We start from the raw sequence: 24,538 nt of genomic DNA on the forward strand, positions 1-24,538 counted from the left end.
AGAGGAAGAACGAGAACAGAAAATAGAAATTATATTTTGTATGTTTTGAGTACAGCACAGTAGTCTATATATAGACTAGGTAACAAAAAATATGATGGCTGAACCAATAGGAATCAGCCACCTGTAAAGCAAACTAAAATACAATATATATTTATTATTCTAATATCCCCCCGCAAATTGATGGGTCTTGAATGACCGTCAAATTGTCTCTAAGTGTATGGAAGCGAGGTGTGGATAGCGGTTTGGTGAAGATGTCGGCAATTTGGTCGATTGTGCTTATAGGTAGGAGACGGATGTTGTCTGCTGAATATGATCCCGAACAAATTTTTGATCAATCTCAATGTGTTTAGTACCGGCATGAAACACCGGATTATTTGCTAGAGCGATTGCGGAGGTATTGTCGCAATATAAATCTGTAGGTTGAGCTAATGATATGCCAAATTCGGAGAGAAGACGGCGCAACCATACAATGTACGATGTGAGGGCAGCGAGCGATCTATATTCAGACTCCGTAGACGATCGTGCTACCGTGTGCTGCTTTTTGACCGTCCATGAGACTAAGGTTTTGCCGAGGAAAGAACAAAATTCAGAGGTTGATTTTCGAGAGACAGGGTCACCGGCCCAGTTAGCAACTGAAAATGAAGTAAGAGTAAAATCAGATTTTGTAATGGGAATACCGTAAGTTAACGTACCTTTGATGTACCGAAGAAGACGTTTGAGGAGATAGATGTGTTGGGGCAGCGGATTATGCATATGTTGAGACAATTGATTTATGCTAAAAGCTATGTCAGGTCGGGTTAACGTCAGGTACTGCAAGGATCCTGTTAATTTCCGGTAGATGGTAGGATCCGACAGAATTGGATCATTTGGGATCTCGGCTGGAAGCTTTGCGGACGAAGGGTTGGAGAGAGGATTACAGTTGTCCATGTGTGCTTGCTGAAGAATGGATTTGGCATATAATTCTTGGGAGAGAAAATACTTACTCTCGGTTTTGTCTATTTTGATGCCAAGAAACTCGTGTACATTGCCAAACTGTTTGATATCAAATCTATTGTTAAGCTGGCAGATTATATTAGATATTTCCTGCATGTTATTTCCGGTGACGAGTATATCATCCACGTAAGCTAAAAGAAAATTTTCGTTTTGTTTGATATATAGATTAATAAAGAGGGATCAGCAGTGTTATGTTTAAACCCGAGAGAAATGAGGTAAGAACTAAAAGTATTGTACCACTGTCGAGGTGCTTGCTTGAGACCGTATATAGCCTTGTGTAATTTGCAAACATACTCAGGATGAGTGGCATCCTCAAAACCTTTAGGTTGAGACATCAATACCGTTTCATTTAGAGTACCATGTAAGAAGGCGTTGGCGACATCGAGCTGCTACACGGGCCACTCATGGTGAATAGCGACTGCAAGAAGAATCCGAATTGTGGGAAGCTTAGCCACGGGGCTGAAAGTTTCTGTGTAATCAAGTCCAAATTCTTGATTATTCCCAAGGGCTACGAGACGAGCCTTGTATTTGGCTATAGATCCGTCCGCATGAAGTTTCGTCCTGTATGTCCATTTGCAGCCTAGAGCCAAGGCGTTGCTTGGAGGAGAAATTAAGCTCCAGGTTCCTTGTCGCTGTAGCGCAAAGAACTCGGAAGCCATCGCATTACGCCAGTCCTGGTTTTTGATTGCCTCGGTATAGGTTGATGGAGTGTGCGGAGTTTCTGTAACATTAGAAATGTGAGCAAGATTAAGACGATTAATGTGTTTTAATTTCCCAGTTTTGGTCCTGGTGACCATATGGTGAGGATGAGGAGTAGCATCAGTCAACGTAATGGAATTGATCGGGGATGCAGAGGGGCTAGGTAAGACAGAGGTAGCAGGGGTGATATTGCTTTTATTGGGTTGGTTGACAGAAGGTATAGCTAATGGATTGGTGGGACGGATAGGCACAGACGTAGTGACGGAAGTGGGAGTAAGAAGAAACTGAGATGGATTATTTTCTGTAGGAGAGGGCTCGGATGCGGTGGTTGAAGAGAAAGGAAAAGAGTGCTCGTTAAACTGGGTATGCCGAGAAATAATTATCTGGTTAGTGTCTTGATCAAGACACTTGTACCCCTTGTGCTGCTCAGAGTAGCCCAGAAAAACAGAGGGTTTGGCTTTGGTTTGAAATTTGTGACGAGTGTGAGAGGGAAGGAGTGGGAAACATTCGCAGCCAAAAACCCGGAGATGACTATAGTCGGGTGGGCGATTGTGCAACAGGTGAAAGGGAGTAATATTTTGAGTTGTGGACGAAGGCATGCGATTGATAAGATAGACGGAGGTTAGAACAACTTCAGTCCAGTAGGTATACAGCATGGACGAGGTAGCTAACAATGTCCGAGTAGTTTCGATGATGTGACGGTGTTTGCGTTCGGCAACCCCGTTTGGCTCAGGGGTGTAGGGGCACGAAAGCTGATGTATAATACCGTTGCTTAGAAGAAAATTACGAAGGGTATTGCTAACGATTTCTTTGCCGCCATCAGAACTTAAGATCTTGATCTTCTTGAAGGTGTAATTTTCTATGGCAGTTTTAAAGTTTATGAAAATATTAGTGACATCAGACTTAGAATGCATAGGAAATAGCCAACTAAAACGCGAAAAATCATCTACAAAAAGCACATGGTAACGATAGCCGTGAGTGGAATAAATAGGGGCCGGACCCCATACATCGGTGTGAATTAAATCAAGAATCGATTCACATCGATGCTCGGCTTTGGAGAATACAATTTTATGAGCTTTGGATGTAGTACAAACAGAACAATATGAAAAATGTTTATTAATCTGTAACTGAGGATTTGCACTAGATATAGAGTGCATTATTTTGCTGTTGGGGTGTCCAAGGGGATGGTGCCAAGGCAAGGAAATGTTGGAAGCCGCAGAGAGAGCTTGGACGGATGAGTACTGAGGAGCCTTCGGTAGAGAGTAGAGCCCATTGCTACCGGGTCCGCGAAGAAGAACTTTTTGTGTCGTCAAATCCTTGAAGACAAAACCGGATCGATCAAACGTTATTGAAATTTGATTATCTTTTGTGAGCTGCGAAATAGAGAGCAGATTAAATTGAAAAAATGGAGAATGAAGTATTTGGGAAAGAATCAACTTACGAGATGGGGTCGGTAACAATCCTTCACCGGAGTGACTGATGTTAACCGAACGCCCATCACCCAGTGTAACTGCGTCGGAGCCATGGTAAGGCTGAGAAAGCGACATGTTCTCCAAGGAGTTCGTAAGATGAGAGGAGGCTCCCGAATCCAAGAACCAGTTGGTGGAGGAGTGATCAGCGGTTGCAAGAAGGGCTTTCTTGGACTGATTTGAGGTGGATGGTGTGTATTGGAGGTTGAGACGGTGTCAACAAGATTGCGCCGAGTGTCCCTTTTTGAGACAAAATTGACAGCTGATTATAGTAGTTTCGGACGTCCGACTGAAGTTGTCCGGCTGAGCATAGGAGCTTCGACCTTTTGAGCGGCGATCACGTCCACGGGATGAGTAGAAGGCGTTTTTCGGTTCGGTGACAGCCGTTTCTTTGGATGCGTCGGTATTAATGTGAATTTCTTCGCTCAGCAGAAGAGAGTAAAGGTTGTCCAGGCTTATGGGATTAAGCATGGTGCGAATTGTGGTCTTGAATGATTGGTAGGGACTAGGAAGCCCTTTCAAGATATATAAAATTATATCTTCACTATCAACAGAGGATCCAGCAGCAGCGATCTGATCTACCACAGATTTAATTTCGGATAGATACTGCATCATTGTTTGATTTTTGAGAGAGACGTTGTGCAGTTCGTTCTTAAGCTGTATAACCTTGGATCGGTTTTTGTTGATTGAAAACTTGTTTCAAGACTACACCAAATTTCAGCTGTGGTTTCAAGATTGATTACATAGGGAAGAACAGATGCTGATATTGTAGAGCAAAGAGCTGCAGCGAGATTCTGATCAGTCAGAATCCATTTGTCTAGATCGGGATTTCTCACCGTTGAGCCATCAGACTGATGGATCGTTTGGTTCAGAGGTAGGTTTTTCGGATCAAGAAATTTGCTGAATCCGTTTTCCTTGAAGATCTTGGTTATTTGAGACTTCCACAAATTTGAGTGTAGAAGATATGAACGGATCTTCGACGTTCTTCGTCGAGTCAGATCTGTCGCCGATCTGGGACGTAGAGGAGCTTGCCATTGTTGACGAGCTACCTTCCCCGCTCTGATACCATGAAGAAACAGAGGCAGCGAAAGAATGGAGAAACAAAAGCAAGAAGAGGAAGAACGAGAACAGAAAAATAGAAATTATATTTTGTATGTTTTGAGTACAGCACAGTAGTCTATATATAGACTAGGTAACAGAAAGTATGATGGCTGAACCAATAGGAATCAGCCACCTGTTAAGCAAACTAAAATACAATATATATTTATTATTCTAATACATACAAACATACAAAGACCTTGCATCCATTATATCCTTGATCCGGTCGTGAAGAACAAAAAACAAATACCAACCCAACACCCCTACATGAGGTGGGACATCGGGAGGCTGTCAAAATTTTAAATGACAAAAGATCCCCACAATTAATTTCTAACAATTTTATCATTTGAAATGAATTTAAAAAAAATTTGTGTCATTTCAATTAATTTTTTTTTAAAAATATAAAAATATAAAAAAATAAAAAAGGCAAAAAAAAAAAAAAAAAAAAAAAAAAAAAAAAAAAAAAAAAATCCTATTCTTGGCATTGAACATGCATGCCTCATAAAATCTCAAGAGATAGTTGTTAACCTTAAATTGGAATTTTTTTTTAATATTATGAAAGGGAAACTTAAGACTAAAGACAAATGAAGTGAGCCATAACTTGGCTCATATATTTTGAACCTGACACAAAACTCTAATCCAGAAACTTGACATGGTTTCTCTCCAATAACAAATTCCACAAGCACCAGACAAATCCCTCTCTCTACAACCTTACAAAAATCAAAGAAGCCTCAATTAGATTTTTATCTCTCCCTGTTGTTTATAAGAGCTTCTAAACAAGAAGAGATTTCAAACCATACTACTAGAGGACAATCTTCTTGTGAAAGCATGATTAACAGCATGTAATAAGATTTTGACGGGTGGGAAATCACTTGGAAAATATCAAAATTTAAAAAAGAAAGTAACCTACTTCTGTAGAGTTGAAAACTTGGAAAAAGACCTACCACCTTTCACACTTACGCATTTTGTACAAGAGCAATTTGGAATACCATGCGTAGCTATTACCTATCCTTCTATCTCGCATGAGTTTTGTACCAGAAGATTCATCCTACTAGAAGAGAAGCACCAAGCTGACAAGTTGATGGATTTTTTTTTTTTTTTGCTTAACAGAGAACACATTATTGTTTCTTTGATGGGATGGATAATTGATGATGCTTGCTTTGGAATAGTAGAAATGGTTATGCCAACATATGAGGCCAATGAAATAGTGAATTTGGTCCATTGGATTACTTATTGATTTGGTTTATTACATCAAGTAATCTAGGTCTTGTGGACATACCACTTGTAGCTACGTAGAATGCAACGCGTAATAGACATTAAGATGATTTCACAAACCATGAAAAGGAAGAATTTAGGCCATTAAAAGGGCTTCCATATCGATTCACCTCATAAAAAAAGTGCCAAATAATTTTGATAACTTTAAATGGGTGTGCCTTCTATCCTTCCATTCATATTTGGAAGCTCAAATTTAAATTGCTAGATTTTATGACAACAAGGAATGCCTAATTACACTTGGAACTCCTTCCGTATTTGCTCTGATCTTTATGTCAAGCTCCTAAATGTGAGATATGATAATGCTTAATAGAGAATACAACATTGTTTCTTTGATGGGAAGACCTTGGATAATTGATGATGCTTCCTTTGGAATAGCAAAAGGGGTTATGCCAACATATAAGGCCAATGAAATGGTGAATTGGGCCCATTGGATTATTTATTGATTTGGTTTATTACATTAAGTAATCTAGGTCTTGTGGACATACCACTTGGAGCTATGCAGAATGCAATGTGTAATCGACAAGAAAACTTCACAAATGATGACAAGGAAGAATTTAAGCAATTAATAGGACTTCCTTATCGATTCACCACATAAAAAAGTGCTAAATAATTTTGATAACTTTGATAACTTTAAATGGGTGTGCCTTCTATCCTTTCATCTATATTCGGAAGATCAAATTTAAATTGCTAAATATGATGACAACAAGGGATGCCTAATTATACTTGGAACTCCTACATGTGCTCCGATCTTTACTTCAAGCTCCTAAATGTGAGATATAAGAATGCTTCGCAAATTTACTTATAATGCTTAAACACTCTGATGATAGCCATGTTGATAGGAAATTTTAGCCGAAGGAAGCTGTTTAATTTTCAAAATACTCTTAAAATTCTAAAGTCATTCATTCAAAATCCAAACTCAAAATCTTGTAAGAGTTTAAATTCTTAAAAATGAAATATATCATCAAAAACTTAAAATCAAAATCCATCCACACATCGTATTTGTTCGACGATGATAATGAATTTAGGGATAACCTCAACTCACAAAGAACATATATCTCGTTGAATGTATTCCTTCAATTCATTCTCAATTAATTTCTTGCTAGCAGGGACATGGCACGTATCCTCTGATTGGATGATTTTATTGTAAAATTTGCAAAATTATATTATGGTCATGACCAAAGTCCATATGTTTTCTGATTGATAAAAGCTCATTGAATAGTGAATTTTAGGGTACACTCTATAAGATATAAATCCCTCTATTAGCTAAGGTTGACTTAAATCACTTCCTTAGAAAAGCATCCACGCCAGGTCTACAAGGCATCTTTTGATGAAGCAATCCATGGCTTCCAACAAGGTTCCTTTTGTCAGGTTTTGTCATTATCTCCTCTAGCTAAGTAGACTAGGGACCATGACAACCTGAGATTATAGAATCATGAGATCTTCATCGAGCTCGTCATTATTCCCCATCACTCACTTTAAGCATTTGGTGATAGATTTCAAGTCATAAACTCCAAAATTCAAAACCAAATTCAAATCCTAAATTTGTTGCTATTATATGCTAGGTAATTATTGTAATATATTTAATGACTAGCCTTAATCAAAATTTCATTCTCGTTATCACGAGGGGTAATTGACTATAGAGGTTGGCGCCTATGAGAAATCAGAACTCAGTTCATGAAATCCTTATAAAAAGAGGACGAAATATCTGGGTAGTGTCTTATCTAAAAACCTAATATGCCTTTTGAAAATTGATTTATTTATTGAAAGTGCTACATATTATTTCTCGAAAATCTTACAGCCTCCCGGCATCCCCTCCCCACGAAGGGAGATTGGGAGGGCACTTGCCCTTTCAATTCGTCCAGCTGAATCAAATATTCGATGATCGAGGGCTTCAGGATGCTTATTAGTCCTGATATAGGTCTTCAATCTTCAATTGTGTGGTTGCCTTTCAAATATGTTTATTATAATAATTTTTTATTTAGCTAAGTAGGAGCTAGTTCTAATTACTCTATTAGAAACTTAAATAAAGACTTCGAGAAACCACCATAAGTGCAAGTGCGGGACGTTGGGCTTACTGTCGCAAATAAATATAGGTAGAGCGCACGGTTTCGTGCATGAACACAGATGAGCGGAGTGAACTAAATCATTATGGAATTGAGTGACTCGCATGAGTGTTGGGATGCATGACAGAAGTGTAGGAATGGAAGCATAGATAGAAGATTGGGAACCATGTGTATAGGAGCATGCTCATGTGTGGAGTGGAGGTTGCGCGATGTTGTTGCTTGTGTTGGGTTGGACACAGACGGAAGCAAGGGTCCACGCGGGCAGGTCGCTTAGACGAATTGTGTAGGTATTGCCACGCAGCGGCAGGTCGCTCATGGAGCAAGTAAGATCACGGTTGTCACACATAGAACGTGAGCGACGGGGTTGGTTGGTATGCTTATGCACGGAGGTATGCGTTGGAGCACGAACAACGAGCCGGTGGATGAGTCGTGCTTGCGGGAGAGTAAACCAGCGGACATCTAGTTCGGATCGTGCAATGGGAGGGAGGCCTGTACATGTCAAGCTTGGATCGTGTGGCTGTGTTGTACACAGAATTGGTGTGCGAGAATGGGAGATCTTGTGCAGGAATAGAGATTCAAAGGCAACAAGAGCGTGCTTTTGGGGATCTTCCTAGAGTCGTATATTTTTTTTTGTTTTTGTATTATTGAATAGTTATATTGTTTCGTGAAAGGAGGCGTCTCTACCAACTTTTCTATATTTGTCTTTTACTTATACTTACTACACTTTTATTCTCTTTAATTTTTTCGCTTCTTACCTTTTACTTTTATTCTCTCAACATTCTTCCTCTTAAGCTAGCCTGCTCCTAGCTGTGACCCAAGCTCTAGCACATGAATTCTAGCTACTAAATAATAAAAACTAAGAGCTACCCAAGTATTAAAAGGCTGAAATAACTTCAATTTGGGTGGAGCAGGAAAAAAAGAAAAGTTAAATACAAACTTTACCTAATTACCCTCCAAATTCGCCTATGGATGCTCTCCTTAGTGCTTTTGAAGAAGTTTTGTTTAATCCTGCTATAAGAAATCAAACAAAGGAATAGTACAACAACAACATCAGGCCTTTATTCCACTATATGGGGTCGGCTACATGAATCCTTTTTCTCATTTGTGCCCTATTCAGAGTCAAATTCTCATTTAAATCTAATAAAGAGAGCTCATTTTTTATATTTTCTAACCAAGTCTTCTTAGGTCTACCACTACCTTTCTTAACATAAACGAAATCTAATACATCTAGTCTCCTAACCGGGTCATTGGAAGGCCGCCATTTTATCTCTCCAAACCATCTAAGGTGACTCTCTAATCTTATCTGCCATTGGAGCCACTCCAACCTTTTCACATATATGCTCGTTTCGTATCCTGCGTCTAAGAGTAAAGCCACTCATTCCTAAAGAAAACATTGCAGGTCTCACCACCATCTTATAGAATTATTCCTTAAGTTTGAGGGGTACTTTTCTGTTACACAACAAGCCCGTTCCATTCCTTCACTTCAACCATCTAACTTGAATTCTACTAATAATATCCCAATCTATTTCACCATCACCCTGGACAATAGATCCAAGATATCTAAAATGTGCAGTCTTATTAATGACTTGATCGCCCAAAGTCACAAAACCTTTAAACTCTAAGGTTTATCTCCATAATTCAAGTTTACCTTCAATTCTCTTTCTAGTCTTATCAACAAGAAGAATATAATCAGCAAAAAGCATACACAAGGGTATATCCTCTTGCAAATGTCTAGTAAGGACATCCATGACTAAATGAGAAAGATATGGGCTTATAGATGATCCTTGATAAAATCCAGCTGAAATAGGAAAATACTTGGTCAAACTACCTTGTGTTTAAACACAAGTAACAACTCTTACATCCATATCCTTAATGACTTAAATATAAATATTATTAATCTCTTTCTTTTCTAGAACTCTCCATAACACTTCTCTTAGAACTTTATCATATGCTTTCTCTAAATCAATAAATATTATATGTAACTCTATATACTTCTCCATCAAATCTCTAAATAAACGCATAGCTTCCATAGGAGACCTACCCGCATGAATCTAAATTAATTTTGATAAACATTAGTATCACGATGTAGTCTATGCTCCATAGCACTCTTCCAAAGTTTTAAAGTATGACACATTAACTTAATTCCTCTATAATTCGCATAATCTTGTGCATCACCTTTATTCTTAAAAATAGGAATCAACACACTCATTCTCCACTCATCTGACATCTTTTTAGTCTTCAAAATAATCTTAAAAAAATTAGTAAGCCAAAAAATTCCTTAATTTCTTAAGCATTTTCACACCTCTATTAGAATATCATCACGTCCAATAGATTTTCACACTTTATATTCTTTAAAGCTTCTCTAATTTCAGTTTTATTAATTCGTCGATAAAAATAAAAATATCTATTTTATGAGTTCTAATGTTACTAAAGTCAATTGCATCTTCACAATCTTCATTGAAAAGCTTAACTAAATATCTCTTCCACATTTGTTGAATATCCTCTTCGAATAAAATGATATATTGATTTTCATCCTTAATGCACTTCACTTGAATTAAATCTTTGCTGCTCCTATCTCTTTGTTTGAGTGACATATACATATATATTTCACTCTCCTTAGTATCTAATCTATTATATAAATCATTAAAATCTAAAATCTTTACATCACATATTATTTTCTTAGACTCCTTGCGGACCTCTTTATATTTTTCCTAAATTGTCAGAGTTTTTACATCTAATTTAATTTTTATAATAAATTATTATTTTTAATATTTTCTTGCACATTTTAATTTTATCACAAACTATTTTTACTATTTAGAGCTTTTGCTTTTAATACTCCAAACATATCATTTATAACATTCTTAATATAGCTATATACTTTTCCCATATAACATTAGCTTCCTCATGTACTAATAAAATTTTGAGATCTCGAATCATACTTTCAAAAATATTTTAATTGTGTTGTTTAAATGCCCCAATCTGGTCTGAGAATAACGTTTTACTTTATTTTTCATATTTTATCCCTTCATCTTAAAGTCCAGAAGTAATAAAAATACTAGATATATAAATTTTCACTTGGAATAACTTTACAATCTTTGCAATCTGAACGATTTATTTTTTATAGGAAAATAATCAATCTGAGTTTTACTATATCCATTATTATAGGTGATGAGATGCTCATATCTTTTCTTAAAAAATGTATTATCAATTACAAAATCATACGCTAAAGAAAAACCTAATATGGTCTTACCACCTTCATTGGTTGTTCCAAACCCATAGCCATCATGTATGCTTTTAAAATCATCTTTCTACCAACATATCCATTCAAATATCCTCCAATAAAAACTCTTTCTTCAATAGATATATTTTGTATGAAGTCTTTTAAGTCATTTCAAAATTTTAATTTTGAATACATATATAAACTTACTTGAGAAGTATAAACACTTATAATATTAATAATCTTAGTGTTGACCTCTCTTTACCTCTCTTTTGTGCACGATTCAATCTGTCCCTTCTAATTGACCCGTTTGCACGGTGCTCTTTCGGAGGTCCACACTTAGCATCAACAATAATATTCAAAGCTATAATTCTATTTTCAATTCTATTAATTTTTATAACATTATCCTTCAAACTCTGATCTATAATCACACATACACCATTTCTAGTACCACTCATATCATAATACCTAAGTTTAAATCCGAAATTATTAATCGCCTTATCTTTCTCTCCAACCCATTTAGTTTTCTTAATGCATAAACTATTTATATGCCTATTAACTTAATATATACTTATTTCATTAATTTGCCTGTAAGGAAACACATTCCAAGATCCTATCCTAATTCTAGTTTCATGGACTAGTTTCTTTGCCTACATCCGTCCATGATATGGGAACCATTGCTTATTTAACACTGCAACCAAACACCGGTGCAACTGCCCTTGTACACTTCTTGTTGTATTTAGGTCATATAGCGCGTCGCTTACAGGGAACGCCCTAGCATTAACACAATATATTTAAAGATTCATGTCATGATTATTCGACAAGTTTTACACTGCTGTCGACTACCTAACGTAATCCTCTACCTGTCTTATCCAGAATTTGGGACATGACATGACAGTGTTATAAAAATTTTTTGGAGTTTATTCAAACGGAATTTAATTCAATAATTTTTACATCTTTGTGAATTAGCATATAATTTTATATATCAATTTGCTCTATTTGACTATTAGAACATATGCCATGTTTTTTGATGATTTTTTGTGAAAATGTTTTGAGGTATAATTTAACGAAATAAAATTTTCACATTACCTTAGGAAAGATTGGGTATTACATTTTCGAAGTTGCTAAGCTTTGTTTTAGTGAACTCACTTCAATAGGTTTTAGGCAAGCTTAAACTACTGGTTTCCTTTCTCCTAGAGTGCTCTTGTTTGGATTATTTCTTATTGGATGGAGGGACAAACTGTTCTATTTTTCAAATTTCTCTAACTTTTTAAACTTTCTCCTTGTTTTATTAAATTTTGTATTATTTTTCCTCGCAATTGCTCCTTTCATTCATTTGTTGGCTTCATTTATTCACTTCATCTATGCTCTAATACTGTGGATTTTGGTTAGCTTATGACTAATATGATCTTCTTTAACCTAATATTGACTTCTTAATAAGTAGCCCTCCATTTGTAAAACAGTATTTTCATCAATTTTGAACTCTTTCTTAGTCTTTCTGATAGGGAGAGGGATAATATTAATAGCATCATTTAAAGAATTTGTTATGACTAGTTTATTCTTATTTGACTTCTCTCTATGTTTTTATATGGTATTCATACTCTATGTTCTTTAATTTTTCATTGTTGTATTTTTTTTTTAATATGGTATTTTATTTGAATATTTCTTTGGGCTTATTATTGATTTCTTTGAGGATTATGAGTGGCTTTTCTCATGTGGGTATGATTTTGGGACTAGGACTTAGTTCTTTGATGAGTTTTTTCTTTTCCTTACTTGAGGCCATCCTATGTTTGTGGTGGCTATCATGCTATTCTATTGGTTGTTGTCTTTTCTTGGGTTGGTTGTTGTATGGTTGTGGCGTGTGGTTCTTCTAGGTCTATTGAGGATTATTTCTTTGCCACGTTGGTGCTTATCAGACATTGACTCAGGGTGGCTAGTGATGAATGCTTTTCTTCTATAGTGCCTTCATGTTGCGGTCGCTATTTCTTTGCTTGATGGTCATCAAAAGAGCTTGTTTATTTTATTCCTGTAATGGCTGGTTGATCCAATTTTCTTGGCTTTTTAGGGCTCCTTGCGCTCTTCTTTTGGCAACATTAATGCTTGGTATTTGGGTTCTCCTTTGGTTGCATATTGGCAATAATCCTTATATTTCGATTGTTCATAATGAGGCAATTTTTCCACTTTGTTGATTGCATTCCAAACTCAACTTCATGTTTGCAACTCAGCTTATTTTGGTTTTCCTGCATTTACCACATTTTAAGGGCAACATTGCAATCTCATTTCTTTTACCACCACTTATTCCTCTTTTCTTTTGTGACTAATTCTACAAGAAAACTTGGCGGTATAAGGATAGACTTTTTGAGTATCCCCTTAGCACAAACACACTTATACCATCACTACTACTATCACCATCATTATCGTACTCGCTCATTTGGGATGAATTCGTTCTTTTGGTAATGGTTTACTATGCAATGATGAGGTTGTTCCAAGCCTTTTTTTTTTAAAGTATTATTACCTCAAATTTTATTTTGGGGTTGTATTTTTAAATTTTTTGGTTCTATTTTGCATGCGTTTTGAGTCCTTTAATATTTTTTTTGCGCCTAGGCATAATATTTTGTATCATAAGGACATCGGGCTTTCGTGCCCCCTTGTACAATATTGTTTTTTAAAATATTTTCTTACATCCTAATAATTATATATATATATATATATATATATATATATATATACACACACACCCACACACACACAGAACAATAACAAAAACAACAAGTCTTTATCCCACTATGTGGGGATATATGTTTGTATGTAAGCATGCATTTTTAATCATGGTAAAATCAATCTTATAGTCAGCACAGCGATGTGAGTTACTTCTATGACACGAGAAAAATAAGATAGATTATCAAGCCTTTAGGAGGAAGAAGCAACATGCTAAAAACAATCATCAGGATTAGGATATGATATTTATATGATGAGTCTTTGGTAATTGTTAGAAATAGATATAGCAATAAATTTATTTTGAATTAAGCTTGTTTGTAACATTTGTGTCCTCATAAGGAGTTATTTTTCACATAAGTCTCATGCTAATGAATACATTTACTTGAGAAATAATACGAGGTTCAAGATAATTGTTCGTATAATGAAATTGTGGATGCATGATGGTGTGATTAAGTCACTGACTTGAGTCAAGCATGTTCTATGCCATAAAAAAATTTTGTATCTTTCAATGCTCTTAGTGATATAGGACATAAATTCTAAAGAGATGCTTTAGTACTTAAGATTAGCTAATGGCGTATTGGTTGTCATGCAAGCAAATGGTGTTAGTGGACTTATATTGTTGGGTGCAACTTTGGGTGGAGAGCTTCATTGATTTTATCTTCATTTTTCTAGAGCATCATGATATGAGGAAAAATAAGAAGGGTAGTGTTTTAGTTATAGCTTATGTTTTGGAACTATGGAATGGAATGCATAAACACTATTGAAGATGGTCAAATGGTCTAATCTCTTGTTCCGTTGTGCCCATGTCAGGACACACGATTGCAACATTTAGAGTGAGAAAAAACCATTTTGTGGGTATGAAAATGTAGGGAAAGGTGTATTTTTTGATATCAGTGGATCTATTTCAATGTGGAGCATATGCGCTTCTGAGATCTCTCATAGGTGTTAAATTCATGCGTTGTTTAGGATAATTGATGTTGTATAGTGTCACCTCTTTGTGGCTTTAGGGCTCGAGGACATTGGTTTAGATGGAGATATATAAAAGTTCTTGAATGTTCTGTCACATTGTTGAGTATAATGAAGATTTGTTACGCTTTATTTATTTTTTTTTTTCATCTCAATAATTTTAGTAGGACCATGAAATTTAAATCTAGTTTTTCAGATAAAAACAATTCATATATTTTTTGGGAATAAATTGAGCTGAAATTTCTATTAGAAAGCTTAGCATGTTTGATGATTTCAAGTAAAATTTAAACTAAATGTAGCTTTGAAATCACTTTTTGAAACTCCTACAAATAGTGGAGCAGCATAATATAGTGAGATTACCGGGGTAAGAGAAAAAGTTTTTTTTGTTCCTATATATGTATATTTTATCGGTCTTCTCTATAGTGGATTAGAGCCCTGTTCATGCCCCATGGATTTAGTCTTGTTTTGGCCAAATAATATAAATTTAGGTGTCTTGTTGTGATGCTCGATCTCTTTGTTACTAATTTATAGGTTCATCTTATTGGTTTTCTCGAATAAAATTGTAAAACATATGTACATGAAAAGTCCATTTGCAGTCTTTGCATTTAATAATAGTCTGGGGTATTTTGACTGCCTTATTGCTGCAGGAACCAAATCCTTAAAAAAATCTTTGTTGAAGATGAAGCCTGGAACTTGCACCATACTGCATAATAAACTACATACTTGTAACATGTTGCATGATGAATATCCCCATGCATATCTAGAATTTTTTTTCACCTGTAGCATCCTGCTGCACATTTGTAATTTCTCGTGTCATTGATGAAACAAGAGCCACTTCTCATTCTATATGCTTGTGCAAGTTGAATGCCGCAGTTTTTCCATAATTTTTGAAATAGAAATTGGTGTATCGGAAAGGAATGCTTTAATATTATTCATTAAGTTATTGAAAAGAGACCTGGACTTCGTTTGTCATGGCTTTCTTACCACTTTTTAAAGCAGCTTTTTGTGATTTTTGTACTAGAAAGTTGCTTTAAGAAGCGGTAAGAAAGCTATCCCAAACGAAGCCTTAATGTTAAAGCCTTTCAAATTTTATTTTGTCTTGAATACATCCATATAAAGTACTTTTCTCCTTTGGGCAGGATCTATTGGAGGACCCTTCCATCATCAGTGCCATAGACGAAGAAACAGAATTCAATGCATTAGTGGTATGTAACTTTTATTCTCAGTACTTGTTGCCTATGTAGTTGTTAAACACTACATCTTTAACAGTGCTTTCCAAATTATCTTCTACTTCTAGATAAGGGCGGAGCCATAATTTTTTATTAATCGGGGCATAAATTGATGAATTTTAAAATACTATCAATCTTTTTTGTATGATTTTTTTAACATTATATTTAATAGAACATAGTGAAATAATATTGATCTTTCAAGTATATTAATATTTATTTTAATAAATTATTATATTCTACTCATAAATTTATAACATACATTATATATATATATATATATATATATTTAACAATAAAAAATATTTTCTTTATAATTTTTAAAACTGTTATGGATTGTAGGGGTCAATGGGGGCCCATGAAAACTGTCGTGGGCTTTATGGGTTAGTGGGAGCCTATGCCCCCACTGTAGATCCATCCCTGCTTCTAGAGGTTTTTATGTCAAAAAAATTGAAGATTTTGCTTTTTTGTAGAATGTTTTTTTGGTAGTGAGAGATGTGGCCATTATTCACATGTTTTACCTAGTATCTCCTCTCATAAATCTTCTTGTCAGAGTTATTAGTGGGTGTTCATTGGAATTGGCCTAATTTCTGATTTAAGCTTTCAGAGGTATTATATGAGTAGATAAGCCACAATTCATTTGGAATGAACTTATACAACATAACTGTTAGGATATTTAAATTGATAAATGTGAGCAGATTGGAAGTCTGTATCCATATCAAACAATCTAATTTTTCATGGATAGACTAGAGAAAATCCTCATGTTTCACTTGAATTATAGCGCCTTCTTAATATGGGAGGGGAAGGATCATGCACAGATTCAGATTGTACCATAGTAGGATGTTTTACTTACTCGCTTATGGAAACCTCAAGTTTGGAGTAAAAAAACGTTTACTCTATTTGAAATTCTTATGAGCAATGAATTCCCACATTCCACGGGCTTCTTCAATAAATTTATCAAAGAACAAAGCAAAGCTCAAAGCACAGAACAAAGGGAGAAGGAACTCTACTTATTTATCAAGCTCTTCATGCCAAATTGGATCTCATCATCAGTTAAGTCCATCAAGCATGAAGCATCAATACGGGGACAGAAAATAAATAAGGCAAACAAAGTTGAAATTTCTTCCGCCTTCAGAAGCAAGGACCATCCTCTCATTCATAGATTCGGGCATAGTAATTGCAGGTCCATTTATTATCTTGCCCATTATTCAAAAGAATTATTCTCCTAGTATGTAGTTGCCACAATGTGAAATTTGGGCATAATGCTCCACATACTTATCAAAATAGGTCTAACTATAACAACAATCATTATAGTTGGAAGATAGACTAACTGGTTCATAGGTCATCCATTAAAGCAAACACAACAAATAATGGCAGTATTGTCTTTAAAAATGAAGCTAGTATGTCTCGAAAAATGTGTAATTCTTATAGCTTGAAATGAGTATTATTTTTATAGATTCGTTGACTAATCTACTATTATAAAACTATCATGCACCCACTCCCCAAAGATTCTCCATGGTGGGTGATTGGGGGCCTCTTGGAAATTGGGGTTGGAGCAAACCCAAGCTTCATCGATGTATTGTTGTGGCCTTTGGCGTGTGATTCCATGTGTGTTCATCAAATGTGAGTGCGTTTTCTCTTGCGCTTATCCCCATTTTGCATGTACATGCATATCCATTTCATCACTCTTGCATCCCTATACCCGAGCATTGATGCACGTCCTTCGACCCTTACGCTAGCATGTTGGTCACCTCCTTGTCCTCTGTCTCCATCTGGAGGCCTCTTTATGGCTGCTATAAATCCTTCTTGGGCAACGATCTGCCTTACATTTTCTTTCTTTGACCTCTGCTCTCCTCTTCATTCAGCTGTTTCTTTTTCACATTCTAGTTTTTTTTTGCTCGTCTCCTCTCACTTAATTGCGCCTCCTCGTCTTAGACTTCGTTAGCTTTTGCTCCCTATTCTTGCTCAGTTGTCTCCTTCCTTTGAGGTCTCAGGGTTTTACCTCTATTCCATCTTCATCACCCACTTTTCTCGTCGATATGATCTTTTCATGAGTCTTTCACCTTTGGCTCCTAGGTTTTTGTGGTCCTCTTTAATCCACTTTTACAACCTTTTCTTTTATCACACTGTATTTTGTGGTTGTTCTGCCTTTTGTTCATACCTCTCGCTCTTTTGTTAATGTGGTGGGTGGATTATTAGGTTTGATGTAGCACCTTTTGCTACAATATTCTGAATTTCTATAAATCGGATCTAATAAGTTGTGTTTGAATTTTTGGTACTTTTATTCTGCACGTCTGTGAATGTTTTTGTATGTGGGTGAATGCATAAATTCTGATTTTTAGTATGTTCCAAGAATCTCTGCATGAAATTTGAATTCTAAAAATTTCACTTGGGAGTGTCGTATCTCTAAGGGTGGGGACATGGCGGCCTTGAACTTTCTGTACTATGTTGGAAAATGAGATTTTTTATAAGGATGGCGGCCTTGAACTCTCTGTATTATGTCGGAAAATGGGATTTCTGGAGAGTGTAGTGGTGTTGGGTGGGTCTGTGCTGTGACAATAGATCTTGCTTGGGGCATTGCGATACTGTTCGGCAGTGTGGCAAGGTTGTGCTCTCTGTTTGGTTGAGTTTGTGAATGGAGCACTGGGGCATTGGGCAAAATATTTAAATAAATATCAATTTCCACTCAATTACGAAATGTCATTTTCATTTCCTCCGCTTAGGCTTGCTAGAGAGTGAAAGAGAGATTTTAATGATTGAAAGTTGATTTCAGATGGCTTCCGGTCATTTTTGTTAATCGGGGTAGTTCGGGAAGCTGTCGAGGTCGATGTAAGTTACGTTTTGCCTATCTTAGTTTTTAGTAATTTGGAGTTCTTAAGATTTTCTGACATTTTAATTAAAATTTTGATGAAAATGTGGGTATATTCGATCGCTTGATAAATTTTCATCGTGTAACATTTAATATGTTATAGTTAATATTTTGCACATTATGATATTTTATTTATGAGTTTTCATTTGATAATTATGAAAATAAATCATTTTAATGTTTTAAGAAAAAATATTATGACACTATAAATAGTGCCATAGTATAAAAAAGCTTTGACATATAGATACGACCAATGTGGGATAATTTGGCAAATTTTTGAAAATGTTAACTTTTGTGTACAAGTTTTCCCCAAATTCTCTTTTTCTTTGCTTCCAATAGAATATTCTGTGTAGCTCTATTATAATTTTGATATTGGTATTTTATATCTGAAAATGCATTTATTTTTATGCTTATATGTTTGAAATATGTAAACTCTAGAGAAATTCTTATGATCAGCGAATATTTTGATGTATTGTCTGTTGTGAAATACAAGGGCTTGAGAATTATAAATATTTGTGATGTTATGCATTGAGAGTTATAATGGCATGTTATTTGATATGCTAGTACAACAAGTTATAAGGGTCTGGATTCTGAATTCTGATATCTATTGGAAATGTATAAAGGCCTATGGGAAATATTCATGTAGCTGACCCCACATAGTGGGACAAAGGCCTTATGTTGTTGTTGTATTGTTTTGCTATTATTGATTGGTGTATTAGAGTTTTTGTTTGCTATTCCATAGATATTTCTTTATTCCGAGCTACCTGATTGATCTTTTATATGGAAGAATGTATTTTACCCTTTTTATTTCATTTATATAAATTATTATTATTATTAAAGCTTTTGATAGGTTGGATGTGACTGCTGAGCTATGATTGCTCATGCCTTCTTTCTCTATCTATTTAAGGTTAGGATAAGGGGCAAGGGTAGGGTAAAGAAAGGTTGTAGGTTGTAAAATTGATGTTTGTATAGGTATGTCTGGCAAGATTTTGATAGTCTTGACTTTTTCTATTTTGCTTTGTATTGTCTGTGCCATGCACTGCTTGCAAATCATTATTTTGATTGTAAATATTTATGTGATGAATAAAATATTTGTTTGATGATTAGTACCTTTGTATTTTTTAAAGTTTAGCAGCTTTGTTGTCTGTAATATGAATCACTTGAAAATTATGTGATGAGGACATTAAGCCTTGGAAAGTTTACCAGAGGCGAGGTCGACGATATACGACAACGATCGCGCCGATCTATTTTTGAGTCATTTTCTGTATTTGATTTATTTATGCACTTTTTCCATTTCTATCCTCACTTGAGGGCCTAGTCGTATGTATGCCCTAGAGGCAAGTTTGTTTTTTATTTTCCTTTCATTGTATAAGGCTATTTATAAGCCACTTGTTATTCTTTTGTAGATAATGAATGATTATTATGATAATTTTTGCATCCACGTGTTTGGAGAGATCTTGAGGGTTCTAAGAGAAAGCTTGGTAAAGTCCCTTGATGGAGGGCAACAGATCACCCACGAGACGCAGGAAGCGTCCAGGTTTGTGGTTATCTTTCTTTCTTTCTTCCTTCCCTTCCTTTTCCCTCCACCGCCGGTCAATCCTCCTTAAGAGCAGCCAGCGTAGCCCAACCCTTCCTCCTCCCTTAGGCCGTTGGCCTCCTCACCAAATTCCCTCTAAGCCGCCACCTCCACATCATCATCTAAGCCACCAAGCCTTGCCCTTCCCACATCCTAGTTTTAGTACCTTCCTAAAATAATGGTATTTATTTAGGAGGATTTTGAATTTCAAATTCTTTCCCTAAATAACTTACTCCATCTTAGGAAACCAATCCAATCTATTCAAATCTTAAATCAATTCAGATTTAATTCAATTCCTCACATTCATTGAACATAGGCACACTCTCTCCTCCCCCCTTTGGCCGCCCCCCTCTCCTCTCTCTTAATGAATTCTATCTACTAATGCTACCCAATCAAATCCCAATTAATCCCCTCACATAGGCTGCCCCCCCCCCCCCCCCCCCCCCCCCCCCCCCCCCTCCCTCTCCAAATTTCAAATTCCCCTCCATAACTTCCTTATTTGAATTATCTTAATTTAGGAAAGTTTACGAAATTCAAATCTTAAACCAATTTGAATTAAAGTACTTTCCTAAAATAAGAAAGCCTTATTTAGGAAGATTTTTATTCAGATTTTGATTGATTAAAATCTAAATTCATTTAGGGATTTGAATTAAATCCTCCTTCCCAAATTAGAATGCCAAGTTTGGAAAGGACTTCAGTCTCCAAATTAATTTCCTTCCTAGCCAAGCTTGCCGTCGGCCCCTCTCTCTCAAATTTGGACTCTCCATCACACCACCCATCAAGACTTTTATCACCTAGGATTGCTGTCCAGATTTCAGGGACAGCCCAATTTCCTGTCCAGAAACTTTCCAGAACAAAATAACTTGTTGCCCTGATGTCCAAAGCAAGCTAGCTTGCTGTCCAGCCATCCAGAGTCTGTCCTATTGCATTCCAAGGACTCCAGCATGAATTCGTTGTTGTCCAGCCCCCCAAGAAGCCACCTTTGCTTCCAAAATTTTCAGGAATTGCTGTCCCAGATTTCCTGCTTGCTATCCAAGGGTTCAAGTGTAATACCCTCAAGATGTTTAAAATATTGTAAGTGTTAACTTCCTCTAGAGGATAACTTGTTTCATTAAATTCTACTGTTAATTTCGAGTATATTGATATATATAGAAGTATATCGAAATATTAGTTTTATTTACTATTCAGATATTATTTACTGCTAAGTAATTCACTATAAATTGCTTAATAGACAGTAATTATGCTAGTAATTACTGTACAGTTTTCCACTATAGCCACTATAACATTCCACTTAGTTCCCTTTCAATGCATGCAGCGGCTGTGACTTAATCCTACGTCTGGCATTAGGAGAATATGCTATTGGAGGTATTAATAATATTATAATATATATAGATAAAGCACTACGGTCTAAAGCAGCCCGATTATCCCATTTCTTCCCTCCTTCCAGCAACGAAAATTCTCTGGAGTATGAAGCAACTTCCTGCGAGCACATCACTTGCTAGGAGACATTGGAAAGGCATGTGGGCTGCTGCTTGTTGGGGAAAAGATAGGAAATCAGTAAGGTGGGCTGCTGCTTGTTGGGGAAAAGGGTAGGAAATCAGTATGGTAAGAAGAATGGAAATTTTAGGAGAGGAAAAGAATATAATTTATGCTGTTCTTTGCTGCAAATAACAGCTGTGATACTGCTATTTGCTGGAAATGACAGCTACAAACAGTGCATTTGCATTTCTTAATTCGGGAAGCTAAAGTGGGGTGTTGAAATCAGGTGTTGTTGCAGTAGAATTGCTGAAATCAGCTAGAATTTGCTGAAATCAGTAAGAAAAGGGAAAAGCTAGGAGCAGTTACTGAAAACAGCCTCTAAAAATAGTAAGAAGATGAATTCAATTGGTTGTGCTTGAATTCAGTTTCAGTTAAGAGAGGGAGCTAAGGAGGGAGTGGGGTGAATGAGGAGAATTTTGGTAGAGGTGGTGTACAAGAGGAAAAGGAATCCGACTCTAGGAAAATCAATTCCTAGCAAGGTGAGATACCCAACGATGCATAAGAAATAGTAACAATTTTATAAAATTTCAATGTGATATTTTATCATTTTTAAGATTTCCTTTTCCATTATAGCATGTTTTTTTTAATAGTTCAATTGCTTCATATGTGAATTACACATGTACTTGATTCCAATTTATATAATCTTTGGATATGATTATGGAAATGTTCTTGAAATGAAGGAGAGTATAACTGCTTTTAAGTCATATGTTGGGGGATAAGCCTGCACTAGTAAAAAGGCGAAAGACCTGAAGAGGTAAGCCTATACTTTCAATTCTAGAAGTTGGGAATTTAGACTCAACCCTGAATTGAGAGAGCAAGTTCAATTCTTAAAGTTGGGAAGCTAGACCCAACCTTGAATTGAAAAGCTGAAAGAGGTGCAAAAGCTTATAGCCATCATTTGACTTGTTAAAAAAATGGTGTTGAACAATTAGTAAGATGAAAAGTACTACTATGTTTTCTTGTGCCCCATGTGGAAGGTGCTATAACCATGTTATTATTTAATCACTAATGTTATGTATTTCTTAATGGTTAATATGTTATTATTATTTCCTTTACATTGCTGGTGTATTTCATTGAGCCCTAGCTCATTAGCTGTGGTTATACTGCAGGTAAGGGAAAGGAGCCCGTAGGGCACTAGGCGAGAAAGAAGTGATCGTTCGTTTTTGGTGTAAATATGTTTTGGTGTATAAAGAGACCTTAGAGGAGATCTTAAGGATTTCTGTATAAACCTTTTTATATGTAAGTAAATTTCAAAAGTTTTAGTAGAGCTCTGTATTTGTTTTAATTAGGTTTGATGTTCAGTAAGGCATATTACATGCTTCTTATATGTTGAAGTCCTTCTCTGTTATACTCTAGTTGGTGTTAGAGGGTGAGTCAACTGGGGTGTGACATCAAGTCTGAATTTGTTGTTGGCTAGACTTGCTGTCTACCTCCTCTCAAGCCCTCAAACCTCCACCGGAGCTTTGTATCTCCTGTTCCTTTGGGTAAACTTCTCCACCCACTCTTATATCTTCCTAGTTTATTCCTCAATTGTGGTCTTATTTGATTCATGAAGATCTTGTTAATTTCCTTCCGCTAAGGCCTAGTATTTTAGAAAGTTGAGTGAGGGATTTTTTCATAGTGACTTATCTCGTTGTTAACGAAGGGATTTTGTTGAAGCTCTTCTATCTATGCTATGTTTGATCTAATGGCTATTTAAATGGTGTTAACTTTTATGTGTGTAACTTGGCCTAAACTAAATTCACCCCGCTCTTGTTTTATTTAATCGTTTATATCTCTACAAGTTTAATTAATATTGTTTCTAACAATTTAAGCGTGCAAAATTCCTATCGAAACATTGCCTAAGCATTCATAGTTAAACATCATCTGGTATTAGAGCATGTTTACACATTTAGTTGCCTATTTGGAAAACTTTTCTGATATGTTTAGTATCTAAATCGCATACTGCACATTTGTTATTTGTTTGTTTGCATATTACTTTCTTTCACTTCTGCATAGTTCTGAGTCGTCTTAGATATTAGGATGGACACTGAACAACTTCACCGGACTCTAGATCTGTTGGTAGGTCAAATAAACACTATTAGCCAACAACTCAAGGAAAACCAAGCTGCGATAATTGAACTCCGTAGAACTATAACTGATCAATTTTATACCCTAGATCGAGGTAGGAACCACCATATTCCTTACACTCCATCTAGACCTCCTTCCATATATGGGGACGATAATTTTCTAGATGAGGGACCACGTTGTGCCCCTTATCGAGCTCCCCACTATAGACATGATCATAACCTTGACCTAGATATTCCAGTGATGAAAAACATCAAGGTCGATGCCCCAACCTTTGATGGTACCCTCGATCTCAACACTTTCTGGATTGGATTAAGAGTATGGATAGTTTCTTTTAGTGATACATAGTAAGTTTGCTGATGTCTTCCCTTATGATCTTCCTGATTAATTACCTCCGTTTAGAGACATCCAACATGCTATAGATCTTGTCCATGGAGCCTCAATACCCAAACTCCCCATAGCCGAATTCGCCTACAATAACTCTGTGAACTGTTTCACTAGATTAAGTCATGTAAAAATTGTTTATAGGTACAAACCTAGGTAGATTTCATACCTATGTATTCTAAGTATAGGATTTCTGAATCTACATCTTAATTTCATGATCTGTATAAGGAAATTGCACATAAAATTAAACAGAGCAATATTAATTTTAAACAACATGATGATTTTGAACTAAGATTTAAAACTTTTGAGGTTGGTGGTTCAGTGATGGTGCGGATTTATCCGGAATGGTTCCCATAAGGAACAGTTAAAAAGTTGCAAGCTG

General features: G+C 35.9%; 1 protein-coding gene across 3 annotated transcripts in view; it reads left to right on the forward strand.

The window, feature by feature from the left end:
• LOC110108395 overlaps positions 1–24,538 on the forward strand; it is an 89,276-nt gene that overhangs the window by 50,730 nt on the left and 14,008 nt on the right. The window contains exons 9-11 of one of the 3 annotated variants that reach the window (XR_003702864.1): positions 15,638–15,703; positions 22,815–22,944; positions 23,062–23,189. Coding sequence is in view for 1 of the 3 variants with exons in the window: in XM_020839024.2 (XP_020694683.1) it covers positions 15,638–15,703 (66 nt within the window). In the remaining 2 variants the exon portion in view is untranslated. The remainder of the gene's footprint in view (positions 1–15,637; positions 15,704–22,814; positions 22,945–23,061; positions 23,190–24,538) is intronic. The other 2 variants (XR_003702863.1, XM_020839024.2) reach the window with 2 other exon arrangements.

The sequence above is a fragment of the Dendrobium catenatum genome, unplaced genomic scaffold (genome assembly GCF_001605985.2).
Source record: "Dendrobium catenatum unplaced genomic scaffold, ASM160598v2 fragScaff_scaffold_1490, whole genome shotgun sequence".
Lineage (NCBI taxonomy): Eukaryota > Viridiplantae > Streptophyta > Magnoliopsida > Asparagales > Orchidaceae > Dendrobium > Dendrobium catenatum.